A 17,608-nucleotide genomic window follows, 5' to 3' on the forward strand; every position below is an offset into this window, starting at 1 on the left:
AAACACCTACGCACTCCAGGGCAGGTTCTCTGTGTTTGTTACCCTCTCCTTCATGCACATGTGAGGGCAGACTCATTTTTTCAAAACGTACCTTTGGAAGCAGGCACCTCCTTTCTCTGTTGAACAATACAGGATCACACCACATGGAATGGGTATTTTAGATGTTACCTGAAAACTATAATGAGCTACTCCCAGGGCTTGTTCAGAATTCCTACCCTTTCTTGTTTCTTTGAGTCCCACTGCAGATGAGACTGGAGATTGGGATCCCACTGTAAGCTGCCAGACACTTTACATAGAGTCAATGTCTGTGACATGAATTCGTTTCCTGGGCCCTGGTTCGCAATTATTTTCAAACATATTCCATCTACCCGTGAGGCAGAAATCAACCACTGTTAAATTGTGCAGGATCTGAGAAAGACAAAGGGCTTCTCTATGTGGGACTCTTCCTGAAGGCAGGGCTTTCCCATATTGTTGTAAAATAAGACTAGCCAAGTCTGGTATTTATCATTGTGGATTATGCCCATTTTGACAGGGCATTAAGATTGAATATGAACCAGGGCTGAGAAACATAGCATATGCTAGTAGCTATTAAGGTCCAGAAAGAAGAACCTAGAGGCATACTTAAAAGAGCTCAGGAAATTTTCTAGTATATTAAATAATTGTCAGTAAAACATGCCAATGTATTCACATAGAAATAAAACATCTTTGAAATGCACTCTTACATTCTCAGAGGCATACTGAAACAAAAACAGATTTCCCTTCAGTAAGACATGAATGCTTTTTATGTACATGGTAAAATTCTCAAAATAGGTTGAAAATTAAAGAACAAAAAGTTAAGTACAAATTGATTAGATACAGGTAAATACTATTTTTGTACACTGTTTTCAATCCACAAACAACAAGGCCGTTAATATCTACCACGTGCGTGTAAAGCATTTGTTGAAGACGGTTGTTCAGGTATATGCAATGAAGTATTTTATAACATTGTTTAAAATCCTTAAGTTCTGCGTTAGTGGCTGAAATGGTGCAGGTCCTTTTACAAAAGCCTCCACTAAAGCTGAGGTCCTACGGCTAAGGGCTCTTTCAGAAGGCAGTCTGTGTTTGAATGCAGATGTATCTGATCTTGTGGGGACTGCAAAAGAAGTTAACTGGATGCGAATCTGATTTCATTCTAGATCTACATTAAGAACTGATTAGAAAGGAGGGGTCTACTTTGAATTAAATTAGTAAATTTAATTTACTGAGAAACCCAACAGTTAAACCATAGGTTTTGGTTGGAGCAGAACCACGCTAACATAGTTCTTTCCTGGGATCTGACCACTTTTCTCCTGGCAGTGTTTTCTTCAGGGAAACTAAAACAAGAAGTCATTATGAAAACGTTTAAAAAAACGATTATTGGGGCGCCTGGGTGGCTCAGTCAGTTGCCCGTCTGCCTTCGGCTCAGGTCATGATCGTGGAGTCCTGGGACTGAGCTCCGCATAGGGCTTCCTGCTGAAGGCAGGAGCCTACTTCTCTCTATCCCTCTGCTCTCCCCCCACCCCTGCTGATGCTCTCACTCTCTCTCTCAAATAAATAAAACCTTAAAAAAAAAAACAACAACAACAACCCTGATTATTAGCAGGAAATCTCAGCAGAGGAGGCTTTAGGCATATTTGTGCTTTGATTTGGAATAAAGCAGTAGTTGGAACTACAAGAGTAAGACCTTTTGATGACAAATTGTCTTAAAGTTCTCCCCCACTCCGTTTGACAACTTTAAGAGTGCTTGAAATAGGCATTTTACTCACTCACAGGCTTAGAAGAATTAACTGATAAATTGTATGGACTTCCAAGGAAGATATTAAATTATACCTAGGAGTTACCTTCTTAAATAAATGGCCTTTAAGGTTACTTTACTATTACCAACAACAAAACTTCTGGTCACAGTTGTGACAATTTGAATCCCAAAAAGAATAATTATAATGAACTGAAAAACATTAAAACTATAAAAATTTATGAGCCTGGGGCGCCTGGGTGGCTTAGTTGGTTAAGTGTCTGCCTTTAGCTCGGGTCATGATCCCAGGGTCTTGGGATGGAGCCCCCCATCAGGCACCTTGCTCAGCAGGAAGCCTGCTTCTCCCTCTCCCACTCGCCCTGCTTGTATTCCCTCTCTGTCTCTGTCAAATAAATACAATCTTAAAAAAAAATCCATGAGCCTATAATTACACACACAAAAAGAGATATAAAGAACCTAATTTGTCATCATCTGTTAAACCAGCTCCTTACTTTGAAGTTGATAGTTAAATGGAAAAAAGAAAATGTTTAACCTGCTGTCCCAGTAAAAGATGCATTTAAGGATGACCAAACAGCTCAAGTGGAAGAGAGAATAGTTGTAGTTTATAAAGAAACAGGAACTAATAAATGCTGAAGAAATGAGAGAAATGGGAAAAAATCAAACCTTAATAAAATTATTGATTCGGGCAAGGATTATTATTAGATGTTAAAACCCCTAAAGGGCTAATGGGGAACTGGGCATTCATTCAGTGCCAAAGGAGCATCATATAGGCAACTCACTAGTCATGGACGATAAAATGTAAGTGGGGGATTAGGCTGTCCTGTTAATCCGGTGATCTACCTTAGCGTTGTTAATGGTAGCTCAACTAGGTAGTTTGTGTTTTCTAATGTGAAGAGATTTAAAGTATGTGTCTGTTACATATTCCAGCAAAAAAATGTTTTATTTCAATCCATGAAACTTTTAGATACAACTTTTAGATTACAGGTAGTTCAGGAAATAAATGGACAAGAGAAATCACAAATTGAAAAAACAAGATGGGATTCTACAGGACAACTGCCCCAGTCTCTTTAAACAACCCAATGTCATAAAAGAGACTATGCTGGATTAAGATGGAACCAAGGGACTTGAAGGGACATGACCAATTGTAGTGTTGGTCACACAATAGGTACTCGTTTGGACAGACCAACTACAGTTGGTTAACTACAAATTTGAGGATGACTGGATATATGAATATATGGTCTGAGGTGAAAGTATTCTGGAATGAGAAAGCAAGGATTACTGATTGAAAACAATGGATTATAGAGCACTATTGAATATGATCTTCCTTTGGTTAAAAGATGAAAATATATATACACAGAAAAAGATGTGGAAGAAGTCCATTAAAGTGTTAGTGATAATCTCTGAGCGGTGCAATATAATGTGTTTCTTCAATTTTTTCTAATTTTTGACTGTTTAATAATAAAAGGTTGTTCTAAAAGGACTTCTAGAAAATTGCGTGTTTGCTCCTTCTGTTAGATAAATCTGATTACAAAAGTCCTGTAAGTGAAGTATAAGAGCAAGGAGTCACTACCCACCTGGGGACAGCATATCTGATTTGTAGGCAAAGTGCTTAAAAGAAATAACTTCTTAAGCCCTCAGTTTATAAAGGTAATACTGAAGAGTAACAGAAATGTCACTGTACAAAAAAAAAATGAACTATTGGGACTTCATCAAGATAAAAAGCTACACAGCAAACTAAAAGGCAACCTATGGAATGGGAGAAGATATTTGCAAATGACACTACAGATAAAGGGCTGGTATCCAAGATCTGTAAAGAACTTACCAAATTCAACACCCAAAGAACAAATAATCCAGTCAAGAAATGGACAGAAGACATGAATAGACACTTCTTCAAAGAAGACATAAAAATGGCCAACAGATACATGAAAAAATACTCCATATCACTTGTCATTGGGGAAATACGAATCAAAACTACAACGAGATACCACTTCACACCAGTCAGAATGGCTAAAATTAACAAGTCAGGAAACAACAAATGCTGGAGAGGTTGTACAGAAAGGGGAACACTTTTACACTCTTGGTGGGAATGCAAGCTGGTACAGCCACTCTGGAAAATGGTCTGGAGTTTCCTCAAAAAGTTAAAAATAGAGCTACCTCACAACCCAGCAATTGTACTACTGGGTATTTACCCCAAAGATACAGATGTAGTGAAAGGAAGGGGCACCTGCACCCCAATGTTCATAGCAGCAATGTCCACAATAGTCAAACTAGAAGGAGCCAGGATGTCCTTCAGTAGATGAATGGATAAAGAAGATGTGGTTCATTCATACAATGGACCATCACTCAGCCATCAGAAAGGATGAATACCCACCATTTACATCGGAGTGGCTGGAACTGGAGGGGATTGTGCTGAGTGAAATAAGAGTATCAGAGAAAGACAATTATCATACAGTTTTACTCATATGTGGAACATAAGGAATAGTGCAGAGGACCACAGGGGGAGGGACGGAAAACTGAATGGGAAGAAATCAGAGAGGGAGATAAACCATGAGAAACTTTGGACTCTGGGAAACAAACTGGAGGTTGTAGAAGGTGAGGTGGGTGGGAGGATGGGGTAACTGGGTGATGGGTATTGAGGGCACGTGTTGTGATGGGCACAGGATGTTACACGCAACTAACCAATCACTGAACACTACATCAAAAACTAGTGATGTACTCTATGTTGGCTAATAGAATTTAAATTAAAAAAAAAATCACTGCACAAGAAATGCAGGCAAGAGGACAGTTTATCTTTGAAATATTCAATTAAAAAAACCCCACAAGTAAGATACATCTTTCCATGCGTCATTCACCCTCCAAATCAAGCCTTGACTACTGATATTTACCCTTAGGAAGAAAAATCTAGTGTCTAGTACTTAAACTGTGTAACAATGAGTCATTTCACAAGAGGCGCCTACCCCATCCCAGCCGAGTTCTTCGTCTATGCTTCGGCAGTGGCGTTGGGCTCCGAGTCCTCCTGGGGAGGGAGAACCGAGGCCTCCTGCTCAGCGAGGGCTTCCCGAAGCTGGCTGCCGAGCACCGCATCGTGAATGCTGTGGAAAAGAAGCTCCTTCAAGGCCGGGTTCTCAAAAAATCGATTCTGAGTGAGGTCGTTTACAACTTGGGCTATAAAAGAAGAAAGGAAAATCAGTCCACACTCTGGGTATCTGCCTTGACCATTAAAAAAAAATAAGCACTCAAAAAAAAAAAATAAGCACTCTTCTATAGTTTAAATATTATAATGATAGAGTAAAAAGTGTCACTCCAATCCTGTCCCCATGATATCACACCCCAATAGTAGCAGGAAACTATTTTGTTTTTTTTTTTTAATTTCAAATTTTTAATTCAACCTTTTCTTTAAATTGTAGTTGTTAACATATATGGTAAAATTGGTTTCAAGAGTAGAATGTAGTGATTCATCACTTGCATATAACACCCAGTGCTCATCCCAACAAGTACCCTCCTGAATGCCCATCAGCCAGTTAACCCATCCCCCTCCATTATGGTTTGCCTTCCTCTCTGTTTTTATCTTATTTTATTTTTCCTTCCCTTCCTGTTTTATTTCTTTAATACCACATATAAGTGAAATCATATGGTATTTGTCTTTTTCTGACTTATTTCACTTAGCATAATACCCTCTCGTTCCATACATATCATTGCAGATGGCAAGATTTCATTCTTTTTGATAGCTGAGTAATATTCCAGTGTATGAGTGTGTGTGTGTGTGTGTGTAGTATACATCAGTATATATATCACACCCACACACATATCACATTTTCTTTATCCAGGAAACTATTTTCTTGCATATTCTTTCAGTAGTTCTTTATGCAAATATAAGTAAATACAAATACATATTTTTATTTTTCCTTTTTTTCTTACTCAAAAGTATCTCCTTAGCATTTTATATATATAAAATTCTGGATTTTAAAAAATTATTATTTTTTAACCACTACATGGTATTCTATTGCGTGGATATACCCTTGTTTATTTAAGCAGCCCCTTTTCTTTGACACTTTTTACCAGTCTTTTTTTAATAGACAGTAATCAGTTTCTAGAACTGCTTTTAGATGGTCAACCACGTATGCGTGTCATTTTGAGCATGTACAGCTCACTGCTGGATTTGCTCAGTTAAAGGGTAAAGCGCTTTTGTAATTGGGAAAGGTAACGCCGCTCTGCCCTCTGCAGAGGCTGTTCCATTTTGCACTCCTGCCAGCAATGTCTAGGAATCCCTGTTCTCCCATGGAGTGCCTACGGCGCATACTGTTGGACATTCCTCCTTTTTGCCATCCTGGCAGGGGAAAAGTGACGCCTTTGTGTAGATTTCATTTGCAGGTACAGTTTCAAACAAAATTTATTATGAAGCAAAAACAGCAGGCATTGTCATGGAAAAACCTAAGTGAGTTTACAGAACTATGTTTAGGGCTGCCGTTAAAGAATTACTAAAAAATGTACCAGCCCAGAACAGTGGTTGATAAGCTCCTTCCCTCCAAGTCCGGGTCAGGAGGCCTGTCACCACAACCCAGGAGAGGGGTGTGTGAGTGACTAATTTCAAAGCTAGCTTCAGAGTGATTTTCAGAAGAATAATTTCCTTTTTTCCCCCTTCCTTCCCCTGAATAATTTTCATTTCTGCCAGAAACTAAAATTCAGGGAAAATAATCCCAAACTTTTAAAAAGTTATTAAAAAAAGAGAGAGAGAAACAAACCCAAAATGTTAAAACTTCTCCCCATTCTAGAAGCGTACTTACCGCTGCATCCTGCTAAATACACATAAATACCGACATCTCCATATTCTTTTACAATCTGTAATAATGTTGAAATAAAGTTTAGTTTCTCTTGGCTCTGGACCAGTCTGTACTTAGTGACACAAGTCTCTAGTGCCTTCACCTGAGCTATTTCGCTTCGGTAATTACACATCTTTGAGCTAAACGTTTAAAACTAATTTTGTATTTCTCTTAATTTTCATATGGACAGTGATCATGAGGGCTATCAAAGAATTCTTGTTGGATTTTATGTAGGTGTAATAAAGGGGTTGGGGTACTGATTGGTAAAAGAATCTTCTCGTAGAGCTATCCCCTGACATATTCACAAAGAACGATGGCAGGAATGTGCTTTGGGTCGGGGAAGGGGCCGGTGGGTGGGGGCGGGTGGGAGGTTGAGGTGATGAGCTGTGGCAGTGGGCCTCGTTACACCACGCTCTTTACTCTGGTACGGTTTTGAAATTTTCCAGTCAAAAGCTGAGAACAACAACAACCTCAAAGAAGAATTTTAAGAGTTGAAAGGGGACCCTAGTTCAACTCTCTGATTTTACTGACAGCACAGAGCTACGAAACACCTCATCTAAGGGGATGCTTACCCCAGCCAGGGTTTTCACGCCAACAGAGTCAATAAAGTTGACCTGCGTGAAATCCAGAATGACGGTGTGGATGTTCTCCCCAGGGGGCATAAATCTTTGCAGTTCCTCAGGGAATGTGCTCTTGATGACTATCGGGGGATATTTTACTTCATCATTCTCTTCTTCAGGCTTTGTGGCATCTTCTCTGTCTACTTCTGTGTCCTGTCAACGGGTAAACCAAACCAGAAGTCTATGAACAACTCACGTGTTGGTTCTGAGAAAGATTTATATGGGAAAGTTAGTGCCCACCCTCTCAAGCCACTGACTCCACCAGACCTCTTCTAAAATATCTTCCATATACCCACCTTGTAATGGGATAGAAAAAGGATGTGTACATAATATTCAGTTTTGGCTCAGTTTCTTTTTTCTTCCTCCTCTTGGTTTTGTCCAATGAAATCCACTCTCCTTAGTCATCATATCCAATTCCTGCTCATTTCTTTTTTTTTAAAGATTTTATTTATTTATTTGACAGAGAGAAAGATCACAAGTAGGCAGAGAGGCAGGCAGAGAGAGAGGAGGAAGCAGGCTCACCTGCGGAGCAGAGAGCCCGATGCGGGGCTCGATCCCAGGACCCTGAGATCATGACCTGAGCTGAAGGCAGTGGCTTAATCCACTGAGCCACCCAGGCACCCCTAATTTCTGCTAATTTCTAAAACAGTTCCCTTAACTTCAGCATGGCCACAAGTTACCACATGCTTGAACAGCAAAATCCAGCCTTTGAGGGTTTTTTGTTTTGTTTTGTTTTTACTATCAGCTGACTGAATCTCTGACGCACCTGATACAATTTATTAAGGTACTATTGTGTGATCTGTATTTTTTTTTAAACAATGTTTTCTGGGGCTCATATCCCTGCCTTTCTCAGAAGCATTCTCATAACTGACCTTACCATGTATCTTTAATACATAAAGGATAATTCGATTGTTTCTAAGCTTTCCCCTTTTTTAAGGGACTTCTTGTTGCATTAAGACTTCAATCGCGAAAGAAGGTGGGGGGCAGTGCAGATCAAGGGAAGAGGGAAAGCTACAGCCACGAGACCACTCACCACTTTGACAACGGTTGCGTTGGCCGCATTTGCATTTCCAACTTCCTTAGCGTACTTCTTCATGGCCTTTCTTCTCGCTCCCATTATGAGTGCTGGGTTCACTCCCGTCTTTACAGAAGAGCAATCCATGCAAAATCACTTCTTGGCACCCAGGAACCCACCCCAATGCAATACATTTCAAATCTCCCCTGTGACTGTTTGTGGAGCCAAGTTATCACCCCACTTCTTGCTCTCTCTTTCCCTCAGGCACCCTGAGCTGAGCGACTCCTTCATTAAAGAAACATGAGTAACTCTCCTTATCCTAATGTGCATTTAGCAGGATGCAGCAGGGAAAACCCTGAAGTATCAAAGAGAATTTTTAAAGGAGTATTTTCCAAATGTACTCTCACTTTTTTTTTTAAAGATTTTATTTATGTATTTGACAGAGAGAGAGAGAGAGAGACAGGCAGACAGACAGACAGACAGAAAGGAAACACAAGCGGGGGAATGGGTGAGGGAGAAGCAGGCTCCCCTGCTGAGCAGGGAGCCAGATGCGGGGCTCAGTCCCAGGATTCTGGGATCATGACCTGAGCCAAAGGCAGAGGCTTAATGACTGAGCCCCCCAGGCATCCTGTACTATCAGATTCTTATATTTAAGAGACTCTGTGGGTTGACTGGGAGGTTTTCTTATATGCTGGGTGGTGTGGGGTTCAGTTTTAATCACGACAAAAGGAAACCACATGATCCGAAAAGTGAGACACCTAAAATGATTTTTTCACTCTTTTTCTTAAATTTTTTTTTATTTTTAAAGATTTTTATTTTATTTATTTGACAGAGAGAGAGATCACAAGTAGGCAGAGAGGCAGGCAGAGAGAGAGGAGGAAGCAGGCTCCCCACGGAGCAGAGAGCCTGACGTGGGGCTCAATCCCAGGACCCCGAGATCATGACCTGAGCCAAAGGCAGTTGCTTAATCCACTGAGCCACCCAGGCGCCCCTTAAATTTTTTTTTTTTAAAGGTAGTAGGTGCCCATGATAAAAGAGAATGACTAGTGGTGTTAGTGGTGTTGGTTGTACAACACTGTGGGTGTACTTAATTCCATCTGCTGAATGTTGAATTTACTGAAAATGGTCAATTTTATGCGTATTTTACCGCAACAGAGAGAGAGAGAGAGAAAGAGAATGAAATAGTATAAAAGGTGTATCAAGAAATTTAAGGGTCCCTCACATTCTTATCAATCCACAGGTCCCCTCAAAATTAATCAATTTGTTGGGACTCACCTTTCTTTTCAAGGCACTGCTATACAAGTCGCTATTTGCATAATAAATTGGGGCATTTATTTGGAATATTTTTATTCCAGGAATTTCTTTCACCTGAGAAATAAAATGTTAGTGAATTTAACACAAGGAAATATTTCAGAGTCAAAGCTGCACCCACCTCCCTTCTCTAACCTGAAAAATCAATGCAGAGGTCCCTAAAGGCCCTCTTGGTGTTTAGATAAAATCCCGTCCCTCTAGCCTACCTACTCGTGCCCTGGAGGAAGGAGGTCTGAGAAGAAAGCCTTTCATATGCACATCTTCACATTTCTTTTAAGAGTCTTTGTTTCATATTCACCATAAAACACAAAGAAGGAACCGAAAACTGTTACAGTGAAAAGAAGACAAAAGTGTAGGGAGGGCAGGCTGCTGCTCCGACTATGGGGAGCAGGCAGATGCAGGGGAAAGAGGCTATGTTGGTTCGTCCCTGGAATGCAGGCAGGAGCTGAAACAGACCCAAGTTCAACAGAGTGAATGCTTTACCCAGGAGCCTGAAAGAACTCTAGAATGCATCTGGGAAATGTCAAACCCACCACAGAATTCTTTAGAGGGAGGAAGAATGAACACTCCAGATACCGGTCTCATTTCCCAGTAGCTTACTGTGAGTCTGCGAATTTCTTCCCAAACATACAGCAAACCAAAGACAAAGCTAATTTTAAAAGGTTTTGTACAAGTCTTCTAGATGCCTCCTAAGGAGAGTCCAAATCAAGGAACTGCACAATTTTGAAGGTGCAAAATTGTGCACATACAAACCACCCTCTTAGGTTCAGTATTTGGTAAATATATATTTTAATTCCAAGAATATCTATTTATCCTCATTAAAGAAAGAAGAAAAGTAACTATTAGGAAGTTGAGTAATTAAGGTAGAATATAAACTATATAACTGAATCCAGACAGTAAATTCGAGTTCAAGCTTTTCATTCTAAATGCAACACCCCTCCCTTCTTTTCAGCCCCACTTTTTGTCCTTCGTAAAAATATTTTTCAGCCAATCCCATGACATGTTTACAAATATTTTTTTTAATTTTTTTTAAAGATTGCATTTATTTGGCTTACTACCATTTAAATTGAGAAAAAAGTCCTACCTCTTCATATGCATCGATATCGATATACACATCGGTGTCGGGAAGCTGTCCAAGGACTTTGTAGCTGGGACTAAAGACAGAGGGACAGCGTATTAAAACACCATTGTCTCCAGGCCCCATATGTGATTTAAACAGGAAGTTGCAAAGTTTACATGTCATGTATGGACTTGCTAGTGAGCTCAGGAATATTCTTTGCAGAGAGCTTCACATGGATCACATTCCCAGGGCCTTTCCTGGCCTGCCTCCACAGCCTGCCCCAGACACACATGGCACACACATCCACACACTCTTCATACACACACACACACACACACACACACCCACACACACACACACACACACACACATACCCCACACACAATCTGGTTAGAACAAAAGACCTGGGCATTTAAAGATGGGAGCAAAAGTGAATGGTGCAGAGTTCAAGCCATGCCAGGGAATGTATAACTCCAATTCTCATCCACTCAATAGAATTGTCTTCCTATTCTCATTCTAAAGCAGGGGAGGAGATCTTTCTTTTGGTTTCTAATAAGAGGCTCTGGCTCCTAGGGGTGGTAATCAACTGAAGGTATGGGAAAAAAAACAAAAAAATCTCACTAGCTTAGAAGGACGTTTTCTTATTTTGGTTTGAATAGATTTTAAACATTAATTTTTGAGAGCCCTCCTCTTTTTATAGGACAATGTGGCTCAAACTGGATTCTGTAATAATGACATATACTAGTGCTTGAGCACCTTATATTCCCTTATTATATCCTACACACGAGGCTTATTTCTGCTGCTGCATGGATGAGAAACTGAGACCCAGTGGAGTGAGTTGTTCAATGTCAGAGGGATGGGAAAAGCCAGAATATGGCTCAAGGTCTTTGATCTCACATTCCATGGACTTGCTATAATGCCCTGGTGCTTCTTAGCAGGTATGCACCAGGGCTTTGTGCATTAGAATATATGGTATGAATGTGAGCTGGTTTTCTGGGTGAATTCCTTCAAAAAGATTTCACAGAATACACCCTATATGTCAGGGATTGGACTCTGGGAATAACCCCTTCACAGCCAAGATGCTCCCGGTCTAATGGCATCTGTCAACAAATAGAATATATTTAAAATCGACACTGCAATTCTAGGCAGGAGAATGGCATCCACCCCAATTTGTACACTCACCTCTGTGTTCTGTAAATCACAGTCAGCAGAGCGATGATCACAGCTGTAATCAAACCATAGTCCAATCCCAGGAACAAGGAGGAAACAAAAGTGGTAAGCCAGATGGTCTACATGAAAGACAGAAAGCTTTATGTAGAATCATGTTAAAAATTTACTAAGAGTCTCTCTCTCTCTCACACACACACATACACACACACCTAACCTTGCCAGACTACATACCACATATAACAAATGACTATACTAACTTCTCTTTCTCACATTTTTACCAGCACTCATCCATGTGTTTCAATGACATATTAACCTAACAATCATCTTTGTTACTTACCAGTTCTATTTTGCTCGTTCTCCAGAAAAACGGGAGATCTGCGAATTGCATAAACATTCCTTTCAGGTTGACGATCACAATGGCCGACAGCACAGCCTGAAACAGACACATCACACATGCATCTCCTCTCGTGACAGCAGAGCCAGCCCCTTTTGCTGGTTCCTCACTGTCCTCTCACTGCCCACCCCACGCCCTGCACAGGACTTGCACGCAGCAGTGATGGTACTTTGGAGCCATGAACACCTGGATCTCCCGGATTTGGTTAGCTAAAATGGGCCTTGGAAAACCAGGCTTATAGCCTACTAGCAAACCTGCATGGTGGTTAAAAGGTTCAGAACTAAGCTTCGTACTTGAGGAATTATCTCACCTGTGGTCTTCCTACACTATGATTTTCTCTGCTTTATATCGTCCCTCATCTCTGCTAGATTAAACAGATTGGCAAACGAATGTCTTCAGAGTAAAGGTCATCTCAGATTTTTAATGGAAGTACAAGGTCATGGAAGATCAAAGACAGAATGGACCTTGGAGATGAGTCAGTCCAAACCCCTACTTTGCAGATAAGGAAGCTCACACCCAGGGATGTCGAGACGGCTTTCCCAAAGTACCAGACTGTGGGGCAGGGCTGTAGATTGTGGAGTGGGATCCTGGTCCCAGCCTTGGCCCTTTCTCATACCACTGTGCTAGGGTTACAGTAAAAACCCATGAGACGGCCACAAAAATATAAACAAACAAAATAGCAGAATCTCTACACGTGGAAACACTTCACACCAAGTCCCAACTATGCACCTGGGGTAATGATTCAAAGAGGAATCCGGTGGCTAATATGACCAGCAGAATCATTAGCGAGGCCAAACAACCTGCAAGCTGAATGAGAGAAGACACATGGAAGGGGCTTTTAGTCTTTTGATAATCACTGCGGGAAGATCAAGAAAATACGGATTCAGGCAACTCATCAAAGCCACTATATAAACCTCTAATTCCTTCCCACATCCCTTTCTCAAGTTTTGTTTTCTCTTACAGCTTTTAAATAGGGGCTGAAATGATTAAAAACTCTGACAGAAATGCCCTTGCCTGGGGTGAGAGAAAGGCCATAATGACCCAAGACCCACAAGGACCAGAAGAGTCAAAGGAGACTCTGCTGTCCAATGTGGTAGCCAGTAGTCACGGGAATGCTGGAACACTGAAAAAATTACATTTTAAAAAAATTTTATTTTATTTTTTCGGTGTTTCAGCATTCATTGTTTATGTACCACACCCAGTGCTCCACTCTACATGCCCTACTTAATACCCACCACCAGACTCACCCCAACCCCCCCCTTCTCCCCTGCCAAACCTTCAGTTTCTCAGAGTCCACAGTCTCTCATGGTTCATCTCCCCCTCCAATGTACCCCAATCTACTTTTCCTTTCCTTCTCCTAATGTCCTCCCTGTTGTTCCTTATGCTCCACAAGTGAAACCATATGATAATTGACTCTCTCTGATTGACTTACTTCACTCAGCATAATCTCCTCCAGTCCCGTCCATGCTGATACAAAAGTTTCTGATGGAGGCGTAATACTCCATTGTGTATATGGACCACATCCTCTTTATCCATTTGTCTGCTGAAGAGCATCTCAGCTCTTTCCACAGTTTGGCAATTGTGGACATTGCTACTATGAACACTGGGGTACATATGGACCTTCTTTTCACTACATCTAGCTATTACATTTTCAAAATTATAATTAAATATAACTAAAAATTCAGGCCTTGGTTGCATTTCCCACATTTCCAATGCTCAAGGGCCACATGTGTCTAGTGGCTGTATTATCAGCTGATCCAAAATAGGGAACATTTCCAAGACTGCAGAAGGTTCTACTGGACGGTGCTGGCATCCTGATCATCCATATCCAGCCTCAGGCTCTCACGGCAACATCCCTTTCTGAACTCTGAGATTTACTGGTAGCAGGCAGTGTTGTGTAATTTTCAGTTTAACTGGAGAACATACCTCTTTCCTACAGATTCAGTGCCTGTGACTCACTTCAACCATTCATACCTTTCTCTGACTCACTACACAGCTTACTGGAACACCAAGCTTCAGACACAGCGGCTTTGTTTGGGTTCCGAATAGAATCAAGGGATTAAAATTTAGCACTCCAGACCACCAGTCCTCAGAGGCCAGTTGTATACACACCTGTGTCTTCCCTCCAGTTCCCTCCTGAACAAGGCTTCGAGACAAGGAGCATGAAATGGAGAAAGTCTGGAAGAGTGAGCCAATGGAATTGCACAGTCCCAGGGCAATGAGCTCCTTTTCCATGTGGAAACAAAGCACATGAGAGGTCAGTCATTCTTCAGGAAAAAAAGGCATGATGGCTCATTCAAGACACATGCTCTGTAGTAGCTGTCTCTTCATTCTCTTTCCAGAGACAAGAGTTTGTTTAGCATGAGTTTAAAATAGGGATTCTTGAGTAAGGTGGGAGAAAAAGACTTGGAGCTTTTGTTCCATCAGAGACAAAAGCTGCTCTTACTACCTACTTCCACTTTCCCAAACACACTCTCTTACACAATTAAAAAATAGGTTGTTTTTGTAAAAAGAAAACTGCAGCAAAAAGGGACAAACTATTTTTGTTATAGGAGAGTTATTGGTGTATAGAACTGTTGGCATCTTCTACATGCCTGGACTGTTGTTCTCAAGGAGCACATGCCAGTGTCCTCCTGAGACCGTGGGTGAGCCCTGCTCTCAGGGCTATCTCTGGTTGTCCTGGTTGGATCACTGTGTCTGGTGGGAATGTGGAGCATTTCATCTTCTCTTAGAAATGTACAGTGTGTTAAAGGAGACACTGTCATGCCAAAATTATGGCTCATGGTATTCAGATTAAATACCTTCTCTATAGATAGATTATAAAAGAAGGTGGCAGGCTACCTGGGGGGCTCAGTAAGTTATGCGGCCGACTCTTGATTTTGGCTCAGGTCATGATCTCAGGGTCGTGAGATCCAGCCCCGCATTGGGATCTGTGCTGGGTGTGGAGCCTGCTTAAGATTCTCTTTCTTCCTCTCCCTTTGCCCCTCCTCCCAGCCTTCTAAAAATTGAAAAAAAAAATTTTAAAAACTCCACTCTATAATGTGGAGTTTGAGTGATGAATCATATATCCAAGTTTAATGAACCAAGAAAAGTCTTCCCAGAAATGGTTCTAGAAAAACATTTGCTTCTCAGGCTGTGAGCTTTAAAAAAAAAAATAGGGATAACATCTGTTGGAGTATGGCAAACTGAAAGTCTCCCATCACAGGTTACCTCTTCCTGGCAGGAGCCCTATCCGTGATATGAGGTAGGACTGTATCTCAGTGCTCTGATGATCTAATGCACATAAATAATGAAAAAAAAAACTGTAGTGTTTAAGAAATACATGTTTCTAATACCTCCAACATCAAACTAGAAGTTCTTCTAACAAGATAGAGAAATCCAAATCGTTTGCCTTCTGTAGCCCAGCACGTGATTATACCATAATGAAACACCTGCAGGGAATGAATGGTTTTTTACCTGATTGCCATCAACCTGGTAGCCATGTTTATTTGCCAAGGTCTTGGCCATTGAGATGGTCACTGAAAAGCCAACAATGGCTATGGCGATGGCATCCACGTACACGAGGTGAAAGAGGCTGGTGTCCGGGTTGGCAGGAGGCAGTAGCCTGAAAGGTCAAGCTGACTTTAACCCAAGCATTGTGACCACTGGGAAGAGAACATGCAGCTAGCAGGGGGCATTTCACAACAGCATCATCTGCAAATGAGGTAATCAACACTTTGATAATTGTTTGCTCTGGTTTGGCAAAAAGGAACACCCTCTTTGATACACAGGGGTTCTTTTTTAGGTCCCAACCCTGCAGTACTGGCTTCCTACCTGAATGCATTATCAGCAGACATCAGATGCTGTTTTATTTAGAAAAGGAGTAACCTCACACCTCCTGACACCCTGTATGGCAGGTGTAAGTAAGACAGAGGACAGGAAGAAGAGAGGGTCAGTGAAGGGCTCGGATGACAAAAACATCTGAACCAAAGTCTGAGGGCAGGAAGGGTGTTCAGCAAGGGCCGTCTTAGAGGAGAACTGCTGTCCAGACTGCTCCCCTGTGTTATTTCAAGAACAGACTCTGCTTCCCAGGGTCCCTTTAGGTGAGTTCTAACATGGGCAACAGAAGATGATACTCTTTGGGTCTCACCTGGTAGTTCTGGAAATCTGGAGGGACCAACGGGGAACCCAGTTTTTGTGGTCCATTCTCATAGTTTGGGACCTTTGTCCTAAAAAAACAGAATAGGGATTCCCTAGAATGGTACAGGGAAAGGGGCACTATGGGTCTTCAAAGGCACTTGATTCGATTCAAGGCACTGTGCTACATAGGAACGTCAATCAATTTACACACCATATTATTCTTTTTTACAAGAACCACCATTTATTAGGTGCTTCCCCTGTGCCAGGTTCTGTGCTTATTTATCTCTGACAGCCCTGTGAGCAAGGTGCCACCATGTTCCCCAGTTTACAGAGGAGCAACCTGTCCAAGAGCCAATGGCTCAGGTACAAATGGGCACCAGTACAACAGAAACCATGAGGAACCTGCCTCCCTGGGCCTGTTTCTCCGACTGTGTCATGTCACAGTGACACAGGGGATGTTTCAAGTTCTGGAGTGAGGGAAAGATAGGGGGAGAAGGGGGAAAAAAAAAGAACCTATATTAAGTTAAGCCTACATCTCGTGCTATATGCTTGCCATATGTCATCCCATCTGTCGTCACAGAAATCCTCTTCACTAGGTGCCATTGTTATCTTAATTTATAGGTGAAAAAAATAGATACTTGTAGATGTTAAGTTATTTGCTCGAGATGGAGCAAGGAATCCAGCCCAGGAAGTCTGCCTACAAAACTTATTGTCGGGGCGCCTGGGTGGCTCAGTGGGTTGAGCCGCTGCCTTCGGCTCGGGTCATGATCTCAGGGTCCTGGGATCAAGTCCCGCATCGGGCTCTCTGCTCAGCAGCGAGCCTGCTTCCCTCTCTCTCTCTCTGCCTGCCTCTCTGTCTACTTGTGATCTCTCTCTGTCAAATAAATAAATAAAATCTTTAAAAAAACAAACAAACAAACAAAAAAAAACTTATTGTCTTTCCCTTGTACTTTGTTGCAGAAGTATTAGCCGGGAGGGAGGCCCGAGCAGCAGATTTGGGACCGCAGAAGAACAGGAGAAAAGAATGTATACTGGAAAGAGTTAAGGAAAGTAGACCAAGAAAGAGGATGTACTGCCATGACTGGCATCTTTAAGAGTCAACTGTCACTTTCTGGACACGGTCCTGGGTGTGTTATTTGTGTGCGTGTACAGATGAGTGTGGTAGTTTGCGTTCAAATATGGTCGCCAACAGTTCCTCCCATGCATGTATGGGCTCCTCCTCCTGCGTCTTGGGGAGATCTCATTCTCCTCTGGTGAATCTGGGCTGGTCTTGAGATTTGCTTTAGCCAACTGAATGTGGGGTGAGTGAGTCTGTGTGAGTGCTTTTA

At 41.6% G+C, this 17,608-nt stretch overlaps 1 protein-coding gene across 1 annotated transcript in view; it reads right to left on the reverse strand.

Annotated features, from left to right (window-relative positions):
• Positions 1–4,576: 4,576 nt before the first annotated feature.
• SLC26A5 (solute carrier family 26 member 5) overlaps positions 4,577–17,608 on the reverse strand; it is a 54,107-nt gene continuing 41,075 nt past the window's right edge. Inside the window, exons 10-20 of the mRNA XM_046020762.1 lie at positions 15,618–15,765; positions 14,274–14,387; positions 12,891–12,968; positions 12,105–12,200; positions 11,780–11,886; positions 10,622–10,691; positions 9,502–9,594; positions 8,245–8,352; positions 7,164–7,364; positions 6,556–6,610; positions 4,577–4,936 (exon numbers count right to left, since the gene is read on the reverse strand). Of these exons, the coding sequence (XP_045876718.1) occupies positions 4,752–4,936; positions 6,556–6,610; positions 7,164–7,364; positions 8,245–8,352; positions 9,502–9,594; positions 10,622–10,691; positions 11,780–11,886; positions 12,105–12,200; positions 12,891–12,968; positions 14,274–14,387; positions 15,618–15,765 (1,255 nt within the window). The 3' untranslated portion in view covers positions 4,577–4,751. The remainder of the gene's footprint in view (positions 4,937–6,555; positions 6,611–7,163; positions 7,365–8,244; positions 8,353–9,501; positions 9,595–10,621; positions 10,692–11,779; positions 11,887–12,104; positions 12,201–12,890; positions 12,969–14,273; positions 14,388–15,617; positions 15,766–17,608) is intronic.

Source organism: Meles meles, chromosome 10 (assembly GCF_922984935.1).
Source record: "Meles meles chromosome 10, mMelMel3.1 paternal haplotype, whole genome shotgun sequence".
In the NCBI taxonomy this organism is placed as follows: Eukaryota; Metazoa; Chordata; class Mammalia; order Carnivora; family Mustelidae; genus Meles; species Meles meles.